A 16,808-nucleotide genomic window follows, 5' to 3' on the forward strand; every position below is an offset into this window, starting at 1 on the left:
ACATCAGATTTAATTCGTTGAAGACTTATCGGGCTCATAAAACGCATTACTGTAGTACCAGGCACGTTGTCAAGGATGGTGCACCCCCGCCACCACCTCCTGCACCAACAGGAGCATCTTCCTCGGCTAAAGCTTCACCACCTACAAGTTCGAGTCCTGGTGATTCTCCGCCACCTCAGCCATGTTTGGCATTACCTACCAATCCGATTCTCATTGTGCCGTATTCCCTCATACGAGGTGCCAGCGTGCTAGCTGCACCAGCTCTTCCCGCTCCCGACACGGCCTGCTTTCTACTGCCAAATGGATCCTTGCAGCCAATGATGAGAGGCTTAGCCAGTACGAATACCATCACCGAACCACCAGCCGTCCTTAGAGCAGCCAACAAACCTACCACACCAGCATCGCTCGTTGGTTCCTCCACCTCGCCATCCGTTTCGACACCTCTTGATCTCAGCGTTAGAAGATCACCGACGGCACATCAGGACGAGAAAGAAAACAGAGTATCGCCGGCACCAACTTCGCTTCCTCCTCCACCAGGAAGCCCGAGATCGTCCAGAGGTAGTGCCAGTCCACGAGCAAGGTCGATCGGTACGAATCAAAGCAGCAGCACCGGATCCGCACCTCCACCACCTCAAACCGAGCTAGCCCTCAGACTAGCTGAGTTACCACCTCCTCCTGTTCCCGTGCCCGTACCTGGTGTCCTCGTTAAACATGGTGTCTCCAGGTGAGTCTATACTCTTATAGAAGAAGAAAGTTGTTCCTTCTTATAAAAGGTCTTACTTTTCAAGATATTATTTATGACGAAAAAAATATCATTTCAGATGCAAGGAGTGCAACATCGTCTTTTGTCGACACGAAAACTTCGTCGCTCACAAGAAACATTATTGCCAAGCAAGGGAAACGACTGTGAGTAATAGCCCTCCACCGCCTAGCACTCCTTCACCACCACTGGTGCAGTTAATCTGTGCAGCATGTGGTATTAAATTCGCTTCCATGGATAATCTCGTTGCTCATCAAGCTTTTTACTGTCCAAAGAGGCCCGAATCGCAAGAACACCATTCTCGGTGCACCAAATGTAAGGTAGGTGAACAATTAAACAAATGAATAAACAATCAAAGGTTTGTTGCGTTCAACTTAAATATCATGAACGATATAAACGTTTTTAGGCGATAATCGAAACAGGTAGTACGCACACTTGCAGCGGTGGACCGACCGGTGGTTGGCGGTGTCCCGTATGCGGTGCTGTCAGTCCAACGGCCGGTGCAGCGCAACGTCACATGGATGCTCATCAGGGTGTCAAAGCATTTAGATGTACGATTTGCCGTTATAAAGGGAATACGTTACGTGGCATGCGAACGCACATAAGAATGCACTTTGAGAAACGTGGCACGGATCTTCAGGTATGGTTGTCTATATGAAAAATTGAAAAATTCAATCGACGTCTCTTCGAAATGGAAAAGAACAAAAAAAAATGAAGAAACGACAAAAAAGAAACAAAACAAAAAAAAACAAAACAAGAAAAAGATACACGACGAAATTACTTTCTTTCCATAGGAAGAAAATTACATAACGTGCGTACTCGACGACGAAGCCGTTCTTCCTACTCCCGAACCTGCTCCTGCCACCACACCGGAAGAAATACCAGCGGAGGTACAGATCAACGGGAAGAGCGAAGTCCGCAAAAGTCCTCAACCACCAGTTTTGCCACCACCCGCGGCTGTGACCAGCAAGGTGAAGCAAGAACGCGAGGAGAGTCCACCGCCTGAGGAAAGTCTCGATCCTAATAAGACTGGACCACGTTATTGTCGGTCATGCGACATAAGTTTCAATTATTTGAGCACATTCATAGCGCACAAAAAGTTCTATTGTTCGAGTCACGCCGGTGAGGCGAGTAACAATAACAACAACAACAATAACAACAATTCGACAAACGCCACGACTCCGCCCAGCGGTAGAACCGAGGCATCCGTACTTTAGATTATTATAACGTACGACGTATTGGATAACAATGTCCATCCTCGAAAGACATTTCATCTTCGCGTTGTTTTCTCTCGAATTAATAAAAAACATGGATGCGAACGTGTACGATGATGGATCTGTTAATTGTTGCCAGTTAATATATACATATAATATGATAGCGATTACAGATTAACCGACTTAGTTGACTACCATCATGTGATTTTTGTCGATCCAGGGAATTCTTCGTACTTATTATAAACCGACGAATCGCATCAATAATGTGTACATAAGCACTCTCGTATATAGAATTCATGGAAAATTACGCGAACGATAATAAAGCGGCAAAAGTGTCGCGAGCCGATCGATCCTTCTGTCAGATCGTTTACCGTTGGATCGATCAAATTAATAAGATATAAATCATATCGATCTTATGGTGACGCTTAACGTATCATTCTTCTTGTATATAAAAGAATAATTGCGGTTAGATGAGATGATCGGTGCGCTTATCTCCCGAACCACGATCGACGATCCGATTAAAGTTGTGCAATCTCATGACTATTCAATAATCTCGTAGTATATAGTAATTATCGACATACCTAAGGTTAAATAAAGATGATTAAGTGAGTGTAAAATGTTGTACAGTAGATACTTAGAGTATTATGGAAAGGTAGAAACGATCTTAAATAATGATACCAATCTCAATTTTTGAATCTATTAAGTTACGTCGGCGATATAGGGTCACATACATGTATATACAGGATGGTTATGAATAACTGAAGATTTCATGTGTCGTCATATATATATCTCTCCCTTCCTTTTCTTGGGAGCTTAAAGATTTAGTAGAAAGAAAAATTTGTCTACCTTCGACATAAGGAGGAAAAGAAAAAAAAAAGAAGAAAAACACGTTTACGCGAGTCACATTCAGTTATCTTTTGAAAATTTCCTGTATAAATATGTAGGTAACTATGAGGGCGCATTCACACTTGTTGGGTAACTAGTGCATCGATAACCGTTCCACGAACGTAAGTGAGTTTGCCAAAAAGCATTATTATTTAGGCAGATATTTTCTACCGAATCTTCGTTCTGTCTCAGCACACGAATTACATTGCATTACGTTATGTTACATTTTCTTTTATTTATAAAATTATAGTCAAATTATCATAATTTAAATTCCAATAAAAATCGGCGAATTTTTAACGACACTGTTTACATAACACATACACACAAGTACATATAAACACGTACACGCAGGTACATAACATAAACATGGACACACATATACAATCAAAAAGCACCGCGAGTACTTGTATACAAGTCACGACTCATTGCGAGCGCGTAAATGTAAAAATTAGAGTTAAGGTCATGTTACGTGTATACGCAGTACTACCCATATCATATGACGAGTTCATTAAAAAGACATCAACTTCTTCGTGCGAAGGCCTCATGATAAAAATTTGATAGGAGTTTAAATATTAATTAATACGGAATTCTGATGCAGAAAGTGCCGTCAAGAATATCGGCTATTTACTTGATTTAAATAACTTCCTACGATTATTGTTGACTTTCATATACACAATTAATGTAAAATGCTTTCCCCCGATAAATTTATATAGAACGTATTCTGAAATACTTTCATGAGAGTATTCTTGTTATATTATTTATAGAGCAATACTTATTAATTAATTCCCTCAGAAAGAAAAAGTGGTCGGAATTTATTATGCATAAACCTTGAATATGAAATTTAACATTATATAGCGGAAGATAACTTGTTGCGAAAATTTGTAAATCTCTATCCGGTACTTCCATCACGTTTATATAACGTGGCATAGTGTTACGCATCATTCTTTCAATAAGAACAGTTTTCTTTTTCATATTTCTAAACATCTTCCTTTGTCAAACATCTCGATGCTAGGCTTACTTTATTGTTTTTATTTTGATAGATGAATTTTACACACAAGATATATCTATACAAATATGTAATAAATATATAAACATGCAAATAAAATTCTACAACCTTTACAAACCATAATTATTTTGTTACAGGTATTAAAACAGAAGAAGTCAAGGGAATAGAGTATCTATAATACTTTCACTTATTATTTAATCAGATTTTCACTTTATCCTTCACATATTCAAAATATTTTTTGTTTTATTTCAAGCGATATACATTACTATAATAAAATAGTCTAGACATACTGTCACAACACTCACACTTGTCACACTAATATAGAAAAAGTATAAATGAAAATAATTTTTTAATTCATTTATATTCATAAAATATTTTTCTGGAATGCAATCAAATTCATAAGACTTACACATTTTAAAAATTATCTGCTACAAATACAAATCTATTGGTATATTAATCAAGGACATATGATCATAATTATTCCACAACTTTATATGATAATTTTTTTAAGGATATAATATCGTGATCATCGTCACAAAATTCGTGATACAGAAACATCATCGCTTGAATCACTTTCAGTATCACTTAATTCTTGCTTTATTTTTGCTTTATATTGTGCATATTTATAACCATATTGTTCCACATCTTTCTTATTTATAGCACATATAAAATCATCTTCGCTTGAAAGATCTGATGATTCATCATCATCTAGGTTAATGTTCATAACAGCTCTTCTCATGTCGTCTTCATCTACAGATAAATCTGAATGTTCAGTATCCGGATAATCGTTCCACCAATGAGATTCTGAATTGGAATCTTCAGTTTCATATCCATTACTGGAATCATTTTCGTCTTTAAACATATCGAATACAAATTCTTGTTCAAAACCATGAACGGATACAAGATCATCTATTATCATATCATTACCAGTTTGAGTATAATATAAATCGTATACAAAATTTTCCAACTGAAACAACATAAATATATACACATATATACAAAATATTTCATACAAGTAACGTTATATAAAAATAAATGTTAGTTCATCACGTACTGTTTCAGAATCTACGTTTTTTGTAGTTGAACATGAAAGAGAGTCTTCAACATCTATTACAGTCATAGTATCTTCTAACTCATTAGTATTTAATGTATCCAAAGAACGACAACAATTAACGACTTTATATCTATTTTCCATAGATATTTGTTTAGTTCTTTCGCGTATTACATTCTTAACATCCACAACATGCCGCTTATAATTTGCTTTTAATTCATTTTTACCCACAGTCTTCACTAAATGTTCGATGACATCTTCGTTCTATTGAAACAATTAATATTGTTTTTAATTTATTTATTTATCACATAGTGTATATATTGTTTTTGAAAAAGACAAAAAAAACTTACCTGATTCGTGATTGTTCCAGCAAATTTTACAACCGCGGTTACTGGTGCTAAATCAGTCGCATTTTCAATCTCATCATTTTCAGTAGTTTTACACCGTTTACATGCGATCACCAAAGCATTTAATGGTTCATCGTTGTGTCTACGTTTAACACGTAAAATTGCTGCCATTTTTGTTGTCTTCTTAAAAGCAAACGGGACCTCAAATGCTACTTAGCACAAGACACTGTTGGAAAGAATTTTTGTAAAACGCCGATAATGTAGAAATGTTTTCTTTTCTTTTGTTAATAAACAAATTCCGAGTCAACTGAAAAATGCTTATAACGCGTTTATGAAGTAGTTCACTATTATATGAGTTTCGATCTTTTTACGTTTATGTTGTGAATCATCGATAAACTACTCTGTAGATAGATACACTGTAAACCATTATACTGTTCATTATTTTTCTTTCGAAGAGTGCGTGATTTCAACGCCAGATATGGACAAAATATGAACTACAAGTCATATACTGCCCTACCATACGACTACGTATCGGTGTATAAGCTTGGTAGGTTATGCTCCTCTCACCATATCTAACAATCGGGTTGCATTTGGGTTATGTTCGTGGATTCGTACTTTTCAATTACTCGTATTTTTATTTTCTTTTAATGGTGATATGCATCTCGTAGTGATCTGTGTTAGATATGACGTCGATATGTTTCATTTCGCGAAAAATACATATACGATAATAAATGTAATTGACACATTTAATAACTAGTGTATAAATTTGCGATAAAAAACATGATCTTATCGAATGTTTTGTCAAAAATAATTAGTGGATATTTATAATATATCATTTTTAATCAAGTATAATTTAAAATAATTAAAATGTAAATATTTAATTCTAATAAAATATAAATATAAATTAAAACATGAGACGTATTTATCGATGGGTAGTCATGTCAAAATTATCAAGGACACGGCAATTTATTGATAATTCGTGCAAAAAACTATCACATAAAATAATACGTCCTTTCTTCTTTTGTTATTATATCAAATAAGGAAAACAAAAAAATAAATTAGTTGATTATATTCATTTATATCGATATAATAAAAAGAAACTAACAGAATTATTTTATCTTGTATCTGCAATATCTGAATTATGAATGTGCTATGCATTGCTTACAAAATCTCTGTTTCCAATTTGTAAAATATAAAAGAAATTACATATTTAAAAAAATTTGATGATATCTTAGAAATTTAAATCAATAGATATGAATAACCAGACGTGTATTTTCTGATTTTTATTATCTGTCCAAAGCTTATTAAAATATCAGAATGAGTTACGGTAGCTTCTTCATATGAACATCATCAAACGTAGTTCTTTAAGTTTATATATTGCACTAAAAAATCGTAAAGATAACGCTGAAGTTTTTCTATAAGGATTAGGGAAACTAATATTAGGATGTTAAATATAATGCAAGCTTATAAATTGATCTTATTAAATTATCTTCACTTGTAAAATATCCTTTAAGTTCGGATATTCTAATGATATTCCTACTCATTAGTTAAGAATTATAAGAAAGCGAAAAGAACTAATAATTTGAATGTTTCTTGAATTCAATGTTAAAGTGTAATATCATGTCATGTTTAGATAGAAACATTCGTATAATTGATTTATAACATCTTCAGAATGCAAGAAAAAATTATTTCCGGAGAATGGATTGTTGCAATATCAATGACCAATAATAATTATGAGTATATAAACAATCATGTAATTGATGATAGAAATTTGTTTCCTGCAACAATATATATATGTTTGATTTGGCAAACATTAGGTATTATAATAGGAAATTTGTATACCTGAATGTCTGTTGTCATTAAAAATATAAAGTTCAATTGAATTACCAACGTCTTTAAAGAGAGAACACTTAAAACGATGGTCATGATTCACAAAAATAATTACTTCCTACCATGTATAAATTATTTTTTAAAGATTTGAATACATGATTTTCAAATAAATAGCAGTAAATTCAAAATCATCATAAGAGATGCTGCCAAATTTTTTGAAAGATTTGTTTTGCAACAAATTTATCTGAGATGAAAGTATTCTTTGATGTGATCAAGAAAAATATTTACAATGAAAAAAAAAAGAATTAGCTGAAAAAGATATCTATAAAATTGAAATTGTGGTTGAAATGTGGTTACCGATATAGCAGTCACTTCCAAAGCATACGCAGCGCATCTATTTTGGGAAAAAAGAATATATCAAATGGAAAAATAATTGGGTAGCATTCATGGATAATATGTTATAGATGAAAATTATCAGTTTGGACCCTAGAGTTTGGGTATTTATGCTGATTGAAATTCGAAAATTGATAATAGATCCTAAAGATCATCAAGAATATTTTTAAAGTTTGACTACTAATGAAAAATAAAAATACTATACTTAATATTAATGAAATGTGAAGTAATATATGGATTTAAAGTAATATACATAAAGTAATATATGTAATTCTTTCTTATCAATTGTTTATAATGCATATTTTTTATTTCAGGTGTACCTATACAATTTTTCAAAGACATTGATGCAATTAAAAGTGGAAATCTATAAAATTAGAGCTACTATCTATAAAAAGAGATCTATCAGTGATCCAATTATCAAAGAATATAAATTCACTGCTTATAGTGACAGAAAGGAAACGTCATTATGAGAAATAGTAATATTATTTATACATATCACTTTTGAAAATATGCCATGTTCAAAGTAAAGACAGTCAAACTTGTTGAAGATAAGGACAATATTTCAACTGAGGAACTCATCTCTCCAGTATTGTTAGATATTTTAAATAATTTGCTTTTAGTTAAAGCTAATATTAATGTATTTGTATTAAAAAATAAATTGGAAGATATTCCTAAAGATGTCATAGTTTCAGAATCAAATATGATAGAAATGGGTGATACCAATCCATTTACTATTGGACATGATTTGTTCACGAACGAAGAGAAAAACCGCTTGAAAAAATTTTTTAAATCTATAAAAAATGGAGCTTTTCTTTTATTTCTTGAAAAAAGCAATACAATCATTAGACTTATCGATTTTATAGGAATTTCAATTATGTATAGTTTTAAAAAAATGTACCTCCGGGGAATCTTGGATACTTTTAAAAAAGATAAATAAAATCCTGGTACAGACTATGATTGTTAACGTTAAGAGCAATGAATTTAACTAGTTGCAAAAAGTGCAAGCTATACTTGAAAGAAAACAAGAAGAGGATATCAGCAAAATGAGAGTCACACTCATTGAAGAAGGAAACTTTGAGTCGGGTCTCTTAGGATTCATTAATTGCTTACGGAAAGAAGCTGGTGAGAATATCTGAGTTGTTTTAAGATCTATTTCAAGATCTTAAAGCTCTGAATTCTTTGAAATTAACACTTTACTTCGGACCACTCGAAACGGATCTCGTTACTAATGTAAATTCATTAAAGAATACTATCGAACCAATTGTTCGGACAGTTTTTAGTCAAGATCAAATACATGTAGCACTTAAATTCATGACAGCTGGAAACCATTTGAGGAAAGTAAGTTGATGTTCTTCTTTGTTATATATATTTGTTTTAACAATTTAAATTACAATTTGAAATTCATCTTATGTTATAGGTATCTATAAAGAGAATTGCACATTAATATGGTATATAATTTTTACATATTACAGCACATATTAGATAAATTTAAAGATTGAAATGATTTCATGTTAGTGGAGTATTCATTTGGATTGCTTGTAGCTATTGAACTCACACGAAAGTTAGAAACCAAAAGATTTATTAGTCAACTTATTTTGGTTGGCAGGACTCCTCGGCATCTGAAAATGCTTATACAGCAATAATTGCATTCGTCATCATAGGAAGAACTGGAAATCAATATTTTGTTTGGTATAATGAAGACATGTATGGCTATTAACAGTGCAGAAGTTCATTTGTATTTTTCTAAAAGGCATCTTCTTTTTTTACTTTTCATAAGGCATATTCTATTTTCCAACATTATTTTGCAACTTGAATTTGAATTAAAAAAATACAATATGTAGAATGAGAAAGTAAAAACATTTTTTAATGTTCTATCAACGTAACGTATTTTTAATGTCCCTAAACAAAAGGAATCAAAAAAATGCTATTCGCTCTCTGAATGTCAGATTACAAGCAATTATGCCATACGATCCAAAACCAATACCATATGTAAGAACAACAGTCACAATGTTCAAACTGCTGTTATTATTTGCACTAAATATCAAATATGATTATGGATTGTAAGTTTTAAAATTTATCAGCTTTATCTGACAAATTAATTCTTATATTAAAATAAAGAATATGCATGGAGGAATAGTGTTTGATACGTGATAAATATTTGAAAAGTATAGCAGATAATTGAATATTATCTTTTGCTATTTAAATTATATTTGCAGAAAAAGTACATGGAGCCTCGTACTTGTTATAAGGGTAGGATTTATTCGCGACTAGCTTTAATAATATTGGACATTTTGCTTGGATCTTATAATCTTTTCAATACAAAATATCAATCTAATTTATTTATGCTTATATGAGCAAATGAGACATCGATCAAACGAGTATTACGATTTTTTCCCCGTGGAACTTTATCTTTTTGTTTTATCGTGATTCTATTCGCGATTTTACGTTCACTTAAGGAGACTTTTCCATTAGGAAACCTTTCACCGTGCCTTTCTGCAGGCCGGGTTAACGTTGTGTACTAGAATATCCAACGTACGATGTTACTTGTTACAATCTTAACAGGAGCGATCAGTTGTGTTTAGTTTCAAAATTACGGAATAGATGATCCTCCTGTTTGCGTATCTTGTTATTACAACTCTTCGAAGTATTCTATCAACAACACTTTTCTGTTATTGTTATGTTATTATAATGGAATTTTCTGTTATTTTAAATACGTTACGGTCGCACAGATAGCGTCATTTAGATATGTTTACAAAAGAAATCTTAGAGATTCAATAACAGAATACAAGAAGTGTCTTAAATTTTTGAGAATATATTAAATTAATAATTTTGAAAGTGCTTTAATCTTCTAATAATGTGTTCTAGCCAGTTTTCTCACGAAACTTAACATAACAATTTTCTTCTATTAGAAATTCTTCTATTAATTTGAGCAAATGATATAGTCGATGTCCTAATATTTTCGGTTTTTTCTGATTCCAACTGGAAATATAGTAGCTATGTGTGTGTATATTACACACACACACAGGGAGGGAGGGAGAGAGAGAGAGAGAGAGAGAGAGAGAGAGAGAGAGAGAGAGAGAGAGAGAGAGAGAGCTACTATATTTCCAGTTGGAATGTATACATACATATACACATACATATATACACATACATACATATACACATAAATACGTATGGTCAAGATATTATTAGTTTAAGATATTTCGCCACATCTGTGTTTACGCATTGATCAATCAAACTTTATTAAAATTTTATTTGATGATTTAAGATTATAAAAATAGGTCGAAGCCATTTGTTTACGGAGCACAGCTTCAATCTCTGACATAATTCGGTGACGAAAAACGATTTATAAAATAAAGTTAAAACTTATTCTTATAGTCAGACTGCTCATTCAATTCTATGAACCTCTTAATTCGTAGAATCACGAGACCGAAATAGTCCATGCTACCGATCAATCGCTATTTTTTAACAATTGGAAATGTTTCGAGTAAAGGTCTTTCGTCCTTCACCCTACAGTAGCCATCGACACATAAGAATATCCGTCACAATAGAGATTAAATTTGTTATCGTGTTTTTATTTATATATAATTGGCGTATTAGAATAAAAATATAATTAAATATATAATATATGAACGTTATTATTAAACGATTTCAATTCTTATAATCTCGTATTAAGCATAAGAGTCGTTCAACTCATTGAAAACTATTCTGCCATCGCACCTTCATGTTATTACGAGTTCGGTGAATTATCACGCAACCTGAGCATAAAATCTGCAAATTTAACATAAATAGATCTTCCACATTTAACATAAAAATGAAAATGTATCTCGAATTGATTGAATCGTTAAATATGTCTCTCCAATACATCTCACATAAATATCCAACAAAGTATGAACAGGATATGGTGAAAATTGATTCGTTATACTTCTCTTCTTTAACAAATCTCGTTTATGTGATTCGAAGTTTGAGTACAAGAACAGTGTGATAATTAGTTAATCTGAATTGTTGATTATAACGCAAGTGTAAATAAATTTGAAAACCATATATGTTTTATATAATAATAAAATTGTCAGTATTAAGGATATTATTAAATTTATTACTATTATTGATAATTTAGAAACGTAGAATTTTTATTAAAATTATCATGTGATCAATTACGATTATTAATGCACATATGCTTTCTCATTTTATTTTAATAAGATTTTATTTTTAAGATTTCAATTTAATAATATCTATCATATTACGACGAAAGTTGATCATTTTATCATTGAATAGTTTTATTTCATTGTTAACAATATTATATACGTTCAGTCTAACGTATGTACGTATTAATAAAATGCAAAAAAAAATTTGTAACGTTAATCGGAAATGAAAATACGCATATATTTTATTCCTAGATTTGTTTTTTTTTTCTGTTTTTAAATTAAACGTAATCATTACTGAAGATGTGATTTATGATAGGATAGCTTGAGGAAAAATAGGTACAACTATCCTCAAAATATTACGCGCAATTCTGCTTTAAACCGTAAAATGAGTTTTAATGTTTAACAAGAATCAACTTATCTACAAAATTAACATTTATAAATTCTCTTAAAGATAATAGCAAATATTTAATACGGAACGTTCATGAGTCATGTCTGCTTAGGACGAGTTCCCATTGAAAACAGACAAATACTTGATGTTAGTTAAAATTTTTTCGGTAAAATGGCCTACTCGTTTCGAGTTTATTCCAAATTCTTCTAGGCCAACCTATAATAATATATTTTGTAAGATATATGGAATTGATGAAATAAATTTCTTTATTATAGTTTCTATTTAATAAAAATGTAATCACTGACTGCAAATTTTTGAAAACATATTAGATATATAATTTCAGTTGTTACCTCAATAAAAAAAATTTGGAATTTCTCTGGTACTAAAATGTATTGACTTATTACCGAACATGAATAGAGAAACAGGTAATTCAAAGTTCAGTTTTAAATATCCTGTTTTATTTGAGTGGATTGTAGCGTTAGGTATTGGTAAATGTTATTAGATTATTAATTTTTCGGAAAGAAATATAATAACAGTGATGTAAAAAGGAACTTGTTTTCTATTTTATGATTTTTTGTTCCTCATTTTTATTTTTTTTAATTCTTTATAATTTTTAATTTCTTTTTGATTCTTTTGCGATTAACTCGATTACATTCAAAATAGTCCAATATGCATGGTAAAAATGCATTATCACGCAACGTGAATATAAAATCTGCAACTTTAACGAATAGATCTTGCACATTTAACATAAATGAAGACGGATCTCGAATTGATTGAATCAATAGATATGTCTCTCCAACACATTTCACATAAATATCCAGCAAAGTGTGAAGAGGAATGGTGAAAATTGATATATATACCAAAATGATGTATGACCATAATTCAATAGACCTCTGAACGAAAACTTTTTCTACTACATATTAAGCCACTATCTCTATTAGATATAAAGTGATTGAGTTACAATTTCAAATCAATTTCTTTTCTTATGCTTCATACAAAATTATTTTTAAAAATCAGATTTTACCCAATGGTGAAGGGATCTCTGAATTCTTTGACAATATTTAGACAATTCGATAGTTACAATTTTTTAAAAATTCGAAAGTTTGGAAATGTTATTTTTATTAAAATTATCAAACGACTACGTTTATACTTTTACAGTTTTATAGAGATGACTATTAATGTACAATGATCGTTTAAAATATAAATTTAAAACTATCGATTATCAAATGCTTACCGTATTAAGATAAAATTTGACACTTTGGTTATTGAATAATGCTATTTTATTGTTAACGATTTCTCATTGGAACCAGTAATCAGCTAAATAATTTGCAAGTAAAAATTTTATGACGTCGATAGAAAATGGAAATATGAATATGTTTTCTTCAGGAATAGATTCTTCCATTTTTATGTTAATTGAACCATTAATGGTCAAAGTATTATCTATAATAAAAAAGTTTTTTGAGAAAGGTTGCATATATTTTGTAAAATATAAACATAAGATTTCCAGTTATCAAAAACACATCGTATTACAATAAAATTTATTTTCCTTGTCATAGAATAATGCCGACGTATTACATAATACGAATGAAAAGACAGGCGGTTAAGTATTAATTTGAAGATATGTTCTTTTCATTTGGATACATAGTATTAAATGGAAAGAAAATGTATGGGTGGCATCAATTAACGAATTTCTTGGAAGGAAATATAACAATCCGTCAGTAACGATGAGGAGATTCGCCGATAACGATTCTGTATTGAAGAAATACTTTCATTGTCAATTGACAATTCTTCATTCCATTTCGTGCAGTAACAAAAAAGATCAAATACCATGAGTGAATATAAGAAATCAGAAGAATCGTATAAATTTATCAAATATGCCAGTCCAGAAATCAGGCAAAAAAGTTGTTATTTCCGGAATCCAATAATGTAGAGGAATTGAAAGATAAAACTAGATATCGATTATACTATTTATATGTAACAGGATAAGATAGTTAACGTTAATATTTTTCTATCATTATATTTCATAAGATCATCCAGAAATTTTAAAGCGAAACAGTAAAATTAACAACATTCAAAAATTTGATGCAATATTTTTTGGAATACATTTCAAGCAAGATCATACGATGGATTCAATGAATAAAATGATGCTTGAACATACTTACGAAACTATAGTAGATGCTGGGTTTAATTCAGAAGATATTCATGGAACAAGAACAGGTGTATTCATAGGTACATGTTTCACCGATTTCGAAATATCTTGACTTCATAGTAAACTTCAAATGCATGAAATGATCAAAGGATCAGCATATAAATTATCGATTGCGGATGGTTAAGACAAAAAGTATTTCTTTTTGAATGTAGGCGAATGGCTTAGATATCATGGGCAGTACTAGAAATATGATGTCTTAAAATATTTCATTTTGGTTGGGTGTAACTGGACCATTCCTTGTGGTAGATTCAGGGAGTAACTTAAGTCTTTGAGCGATAGAACACGCTTATAGAGCGACGGAATACGTAGTGGATAATGTGATTATGTTATCGTCGGTGGATCAAATCTTTGTCTCCACCCATACGTATCTCTATATATTAATTGCTTAGGTATAAATTAGAGCAAATTCAGCAAAGATTTTTTATTTATCATCTAATTATTATAATTATTCTAATTTTTCACTTGGTCGACTCTGATAGGATTATTGAACCAGGATGGTCGTTGTAAGGTTTTCGATGAAGATGTAAATGGTTACATCCGTAGTGAAGGCATCTCTGTAGCATTTCTACAAAAAGCAAAAACTACTAAGAGAATATATGCTACGAATATTCATGCGAAAACGAATTGTGACGGTTATAAAGAAGAAGGAATAACGTTTCCATCTAACAAAATGCAAAATACTAAAGTCGCGTAAACTCAACATTTATGAAATATTGATTGGAAAACTCAAAAATAAAGCTCAATAATGGATTGCCAGCTGATGATGATTTGCCTAGACTCGTAACTGTTTCAGGACATACCGCAAAAGTAGTAATATTAATATGTTAAAGAGATACGTAACGTAATTAAAAAGACGTACGTAATATATTAAATGAGGTACGCAAAAAGAATCAAATTGCTTTTTAATAGAAGAAGTAAAGAAATTGTTTGTTAGAGTGGTGAACATCCACCATCTTTTTGCATAGATCAGTAATAGATAGCGCTAAATGTCAAATTTATCCGTCCTCTTCATGATATTCATCTCAAAGCAGTGCCAGATCATTTATATCGAGGATACACGATAGCTGATCTTAAACCATTTCACACGAAAATAAGGGAGATTAAAAGTTTTTCCGGTACGAAGAAGCCAATATGTTTTGTCTTCTTTGGAATGGATTCAAAATGATCTAAAACAGGTATGAATATTTCTGTCCTAATATATTCTCCTAAACTTAACATTATAAAAATAACCATAAGTGCAATTATTAAGTATACAGTATTGTATTTGAAATCTATTAGGTCAAGCTATCATGAAGACACCTATATTTGCTAAATCAATAGAGGAATACAACGCCATGTTAAAATCGCATAAACTCAATATTTATGAGATTTTAACCGAGAAAGGTAATAACATGTTAGACAACATCTTATATTTGTCCGTTATTATAGCTGCGGTTCAAGTAATATCGATACATATTCAACTACTTAAGAGGTTTGAGTTCGGTCTCTTAGGATTCATTAATTGCTTACAGAAAAAACCTGGTGGCAACATCTTCCGAGCTGTTTTAATTCAAGATCTTAAAGCCCCCAAATTTTTTCTGAAAATACCATTTTACTCCGAACAACTCGAAACTGATCTCCTTACTAATGTTTTACGACCAGGGAATATTTGGGGCTCATATAGGCATCAGGTACTTCCATCTCGCGTGCCCAAATTCACGTATCACGCCATTATTAATCAAGTGGTATGAATGAAAATATTTTATCCTATTATTATTAGTAGCATATAATAATAAAAAAATATTTTTAAACAGACACGCGGAGATTTAAGTACGATACGTTGGATTGAAGGAGGAATTACAAAGGATTATCAAAATGGAGATCTTGTTAGTATTCACTATGCATCATTGAATTTTAAAGATGTGATGTTGTCAACCGGTAAAGTAGCATCAGAAGAAGGAAGTAGAAAAGACGTAGATTGTGTAATTGGATGTGAATATAGTGGTAAAAGTATTAGTGGACGTAGGATTATGGGAGTTAACCGCAACAGGTGAATTCATTACGCAAACCATTATCAAATCCTCTACGCAAAATATTGAAAAATGAAAGTAAATCAAACTAATAATATTTTTTTCAGATGTTTATCGAACCTTTGTCAATTGGACGAAACTTTTTCTTGGACAGTACCTGATAGTTGGAGTTTGGAGGATGCAGCGACAGTACCGTGTATTTACTGCACATGCATAGCTGCACTTTACATTAACGGAGAAATGCAGGAGGGTGACAAAATCCTTATCCATGCTGGTTCTGATAGAATAGGGCAAGCTGCGATTAACTTAGCTCTTCGTGAAGGCTGTGAAGTATTTACTACGGTCGATTTCTTAGAAAAGCGTAAATTCATTAAAAAGACATTTCCTAGTATCCACGATAATCATATTGGAAATTCTCGAGATACTAGCTTCGAAAAAATAATTTTGCAACAAACCGATGGTGCAGGTGTAGACATCCTTCTAAATTCTTTGGCGGAAGATAAACTTCAAGCATCTCTGCGTTGTTTGGCCCATAGAGGACGATTTTTAGAAATAGGAAAGTTCGATTTTG

At 31.5% G+C, this 16,808-nt stretch overlaps 2 protein-coding genes and 1 long non-coding RNA gene across 11 annotated transcripts in view; 2 read left to right on the forward strand and 1 right to left on the reverse strand.

The window, feature by feature from the left end:
• Nucleotides 1–2,591, forward strand: part of LOC122627882 (zinc finger protein ush) — a 137,678-nt gene extending 135,087 nt beyond the window's left edge. For all 5 annotated transcript variants that reach the window (XM_043809494.1, XM_043809496.1, XM_043809492.1 and 2 more), the window contains exons 4-7: nucleotides 1–724; nucleotides 822–1,080; nucleotides 1,167–1,400; nucleotides 1,555–2,591. The exon at nucleotides 1–724 is cut by the window's left edge and continues 432 nt beyond it. In XM_043809494.1, the coding sequence (XP_043665429.1) occupies nucleotides 1–724; nucleotides 822–1,080; nucleotides 1,167–1,400; nucleotides 1,555–1,977 (1,640 nt within the window). In that variant the 3' untranslated portion in view covers nucleotides 1,978–2,591. The remainder of the gene's footprint in view (nucleotides 725–821; nucleotides 1,081–1,166; nucleotides 1,401–1,554) is intronic.
• A 1,380-nt stretch (nucleotides 2,592–3,971) lies between these two features.
• LOC122627885 (probable RNA polymerase II nuclear localization protein SLC7A6OS) lies at nucleotides 3,972–5,687 on the reverse strand. The gene is made up of 3 exons (XM_043809502.1): nucleotides 5,267–5,687; nucleotides 4,920–5,180; nucleotides 3,972–4,832 (listed from the first exon to the last, which is right to left on the reverse strand). Exons 1-3 carry the CDS (start codon nucleotides 5,432–5,434, stop codon nucleotides 4,398–4,400), a joined length of 864 nt encoding a protein of 287 aa, XP_043665437.1. The 5' UTR covers nucleotides 5,435–5,687; the 3' UTR covers nucleotides 3,972–4,397.
• Nucleotides 5,688–6,935: 1,248 nt separating this feature from the next.
• On the forward strand, nucleotides 6,936–9,556 carry LOC122627886. Of its 5 annotated transcripts, none has more exons than XR_006326940.1 (3): nucleotides 6,936–7,730; nucleotides 7,801–8,824; nucleotides 8,904–9,556. It is a non-coding gene; the product is annotated as an uncharacterized LOC122627886 (long non-coding RNA). The 5 variants fall into 5 exon arrangements; XR_006326943.1 differs by having other exon boundaries at nucleotides 7,801–8,608; XR_006326941.1 differs by having other exon boundaries at nucleotides 7,801–8,608; nucleotides 8,959–9,556.
• Nucleotides 9,557–16,808: the final 7,252 nt, after the last annotated feature.

This window comes from Vespula pensylvanica, chromosome 3 (assembly GCF_014466175.1).
Source record: "Vespula pensylvanica isolate Volc-1 chromosome 3, ASM1446617v1, whole genome shotgun sequence".
In the NCBI taxonomy this organism is placed as follows: domain Eukaryota; kingdom Metazoa; phylum Arthropoda; class Insecta; order Hymenoptera; family Vespidae; genus Vespula; species Vespula pensylvanica.

Bases quoted from the DNA above. Each gene is read 5' to 3' on its own strand.
- LOC122627885 (XM_043809502.1), bottom strand. From the start codon at position 5,434: ATGGCAGCAATTTTACGTGTTAAACGTAGACACAACGATGAACCATTA. The intron at 5,181-5,266 runs GTAAGTTTTTTT...TTGTTTCAATAG, and splicing joins CTGGAACAATCACGAATCAG to AACGAAGATGTCATCGAACA. The intron at 4,833-4,919 runs GTACGTGATGAA...ATGTTGTTTCAG, and splicing joins AAAACGTAGATTCTGAAACA to TTGGAAAATTTTGTATACGA.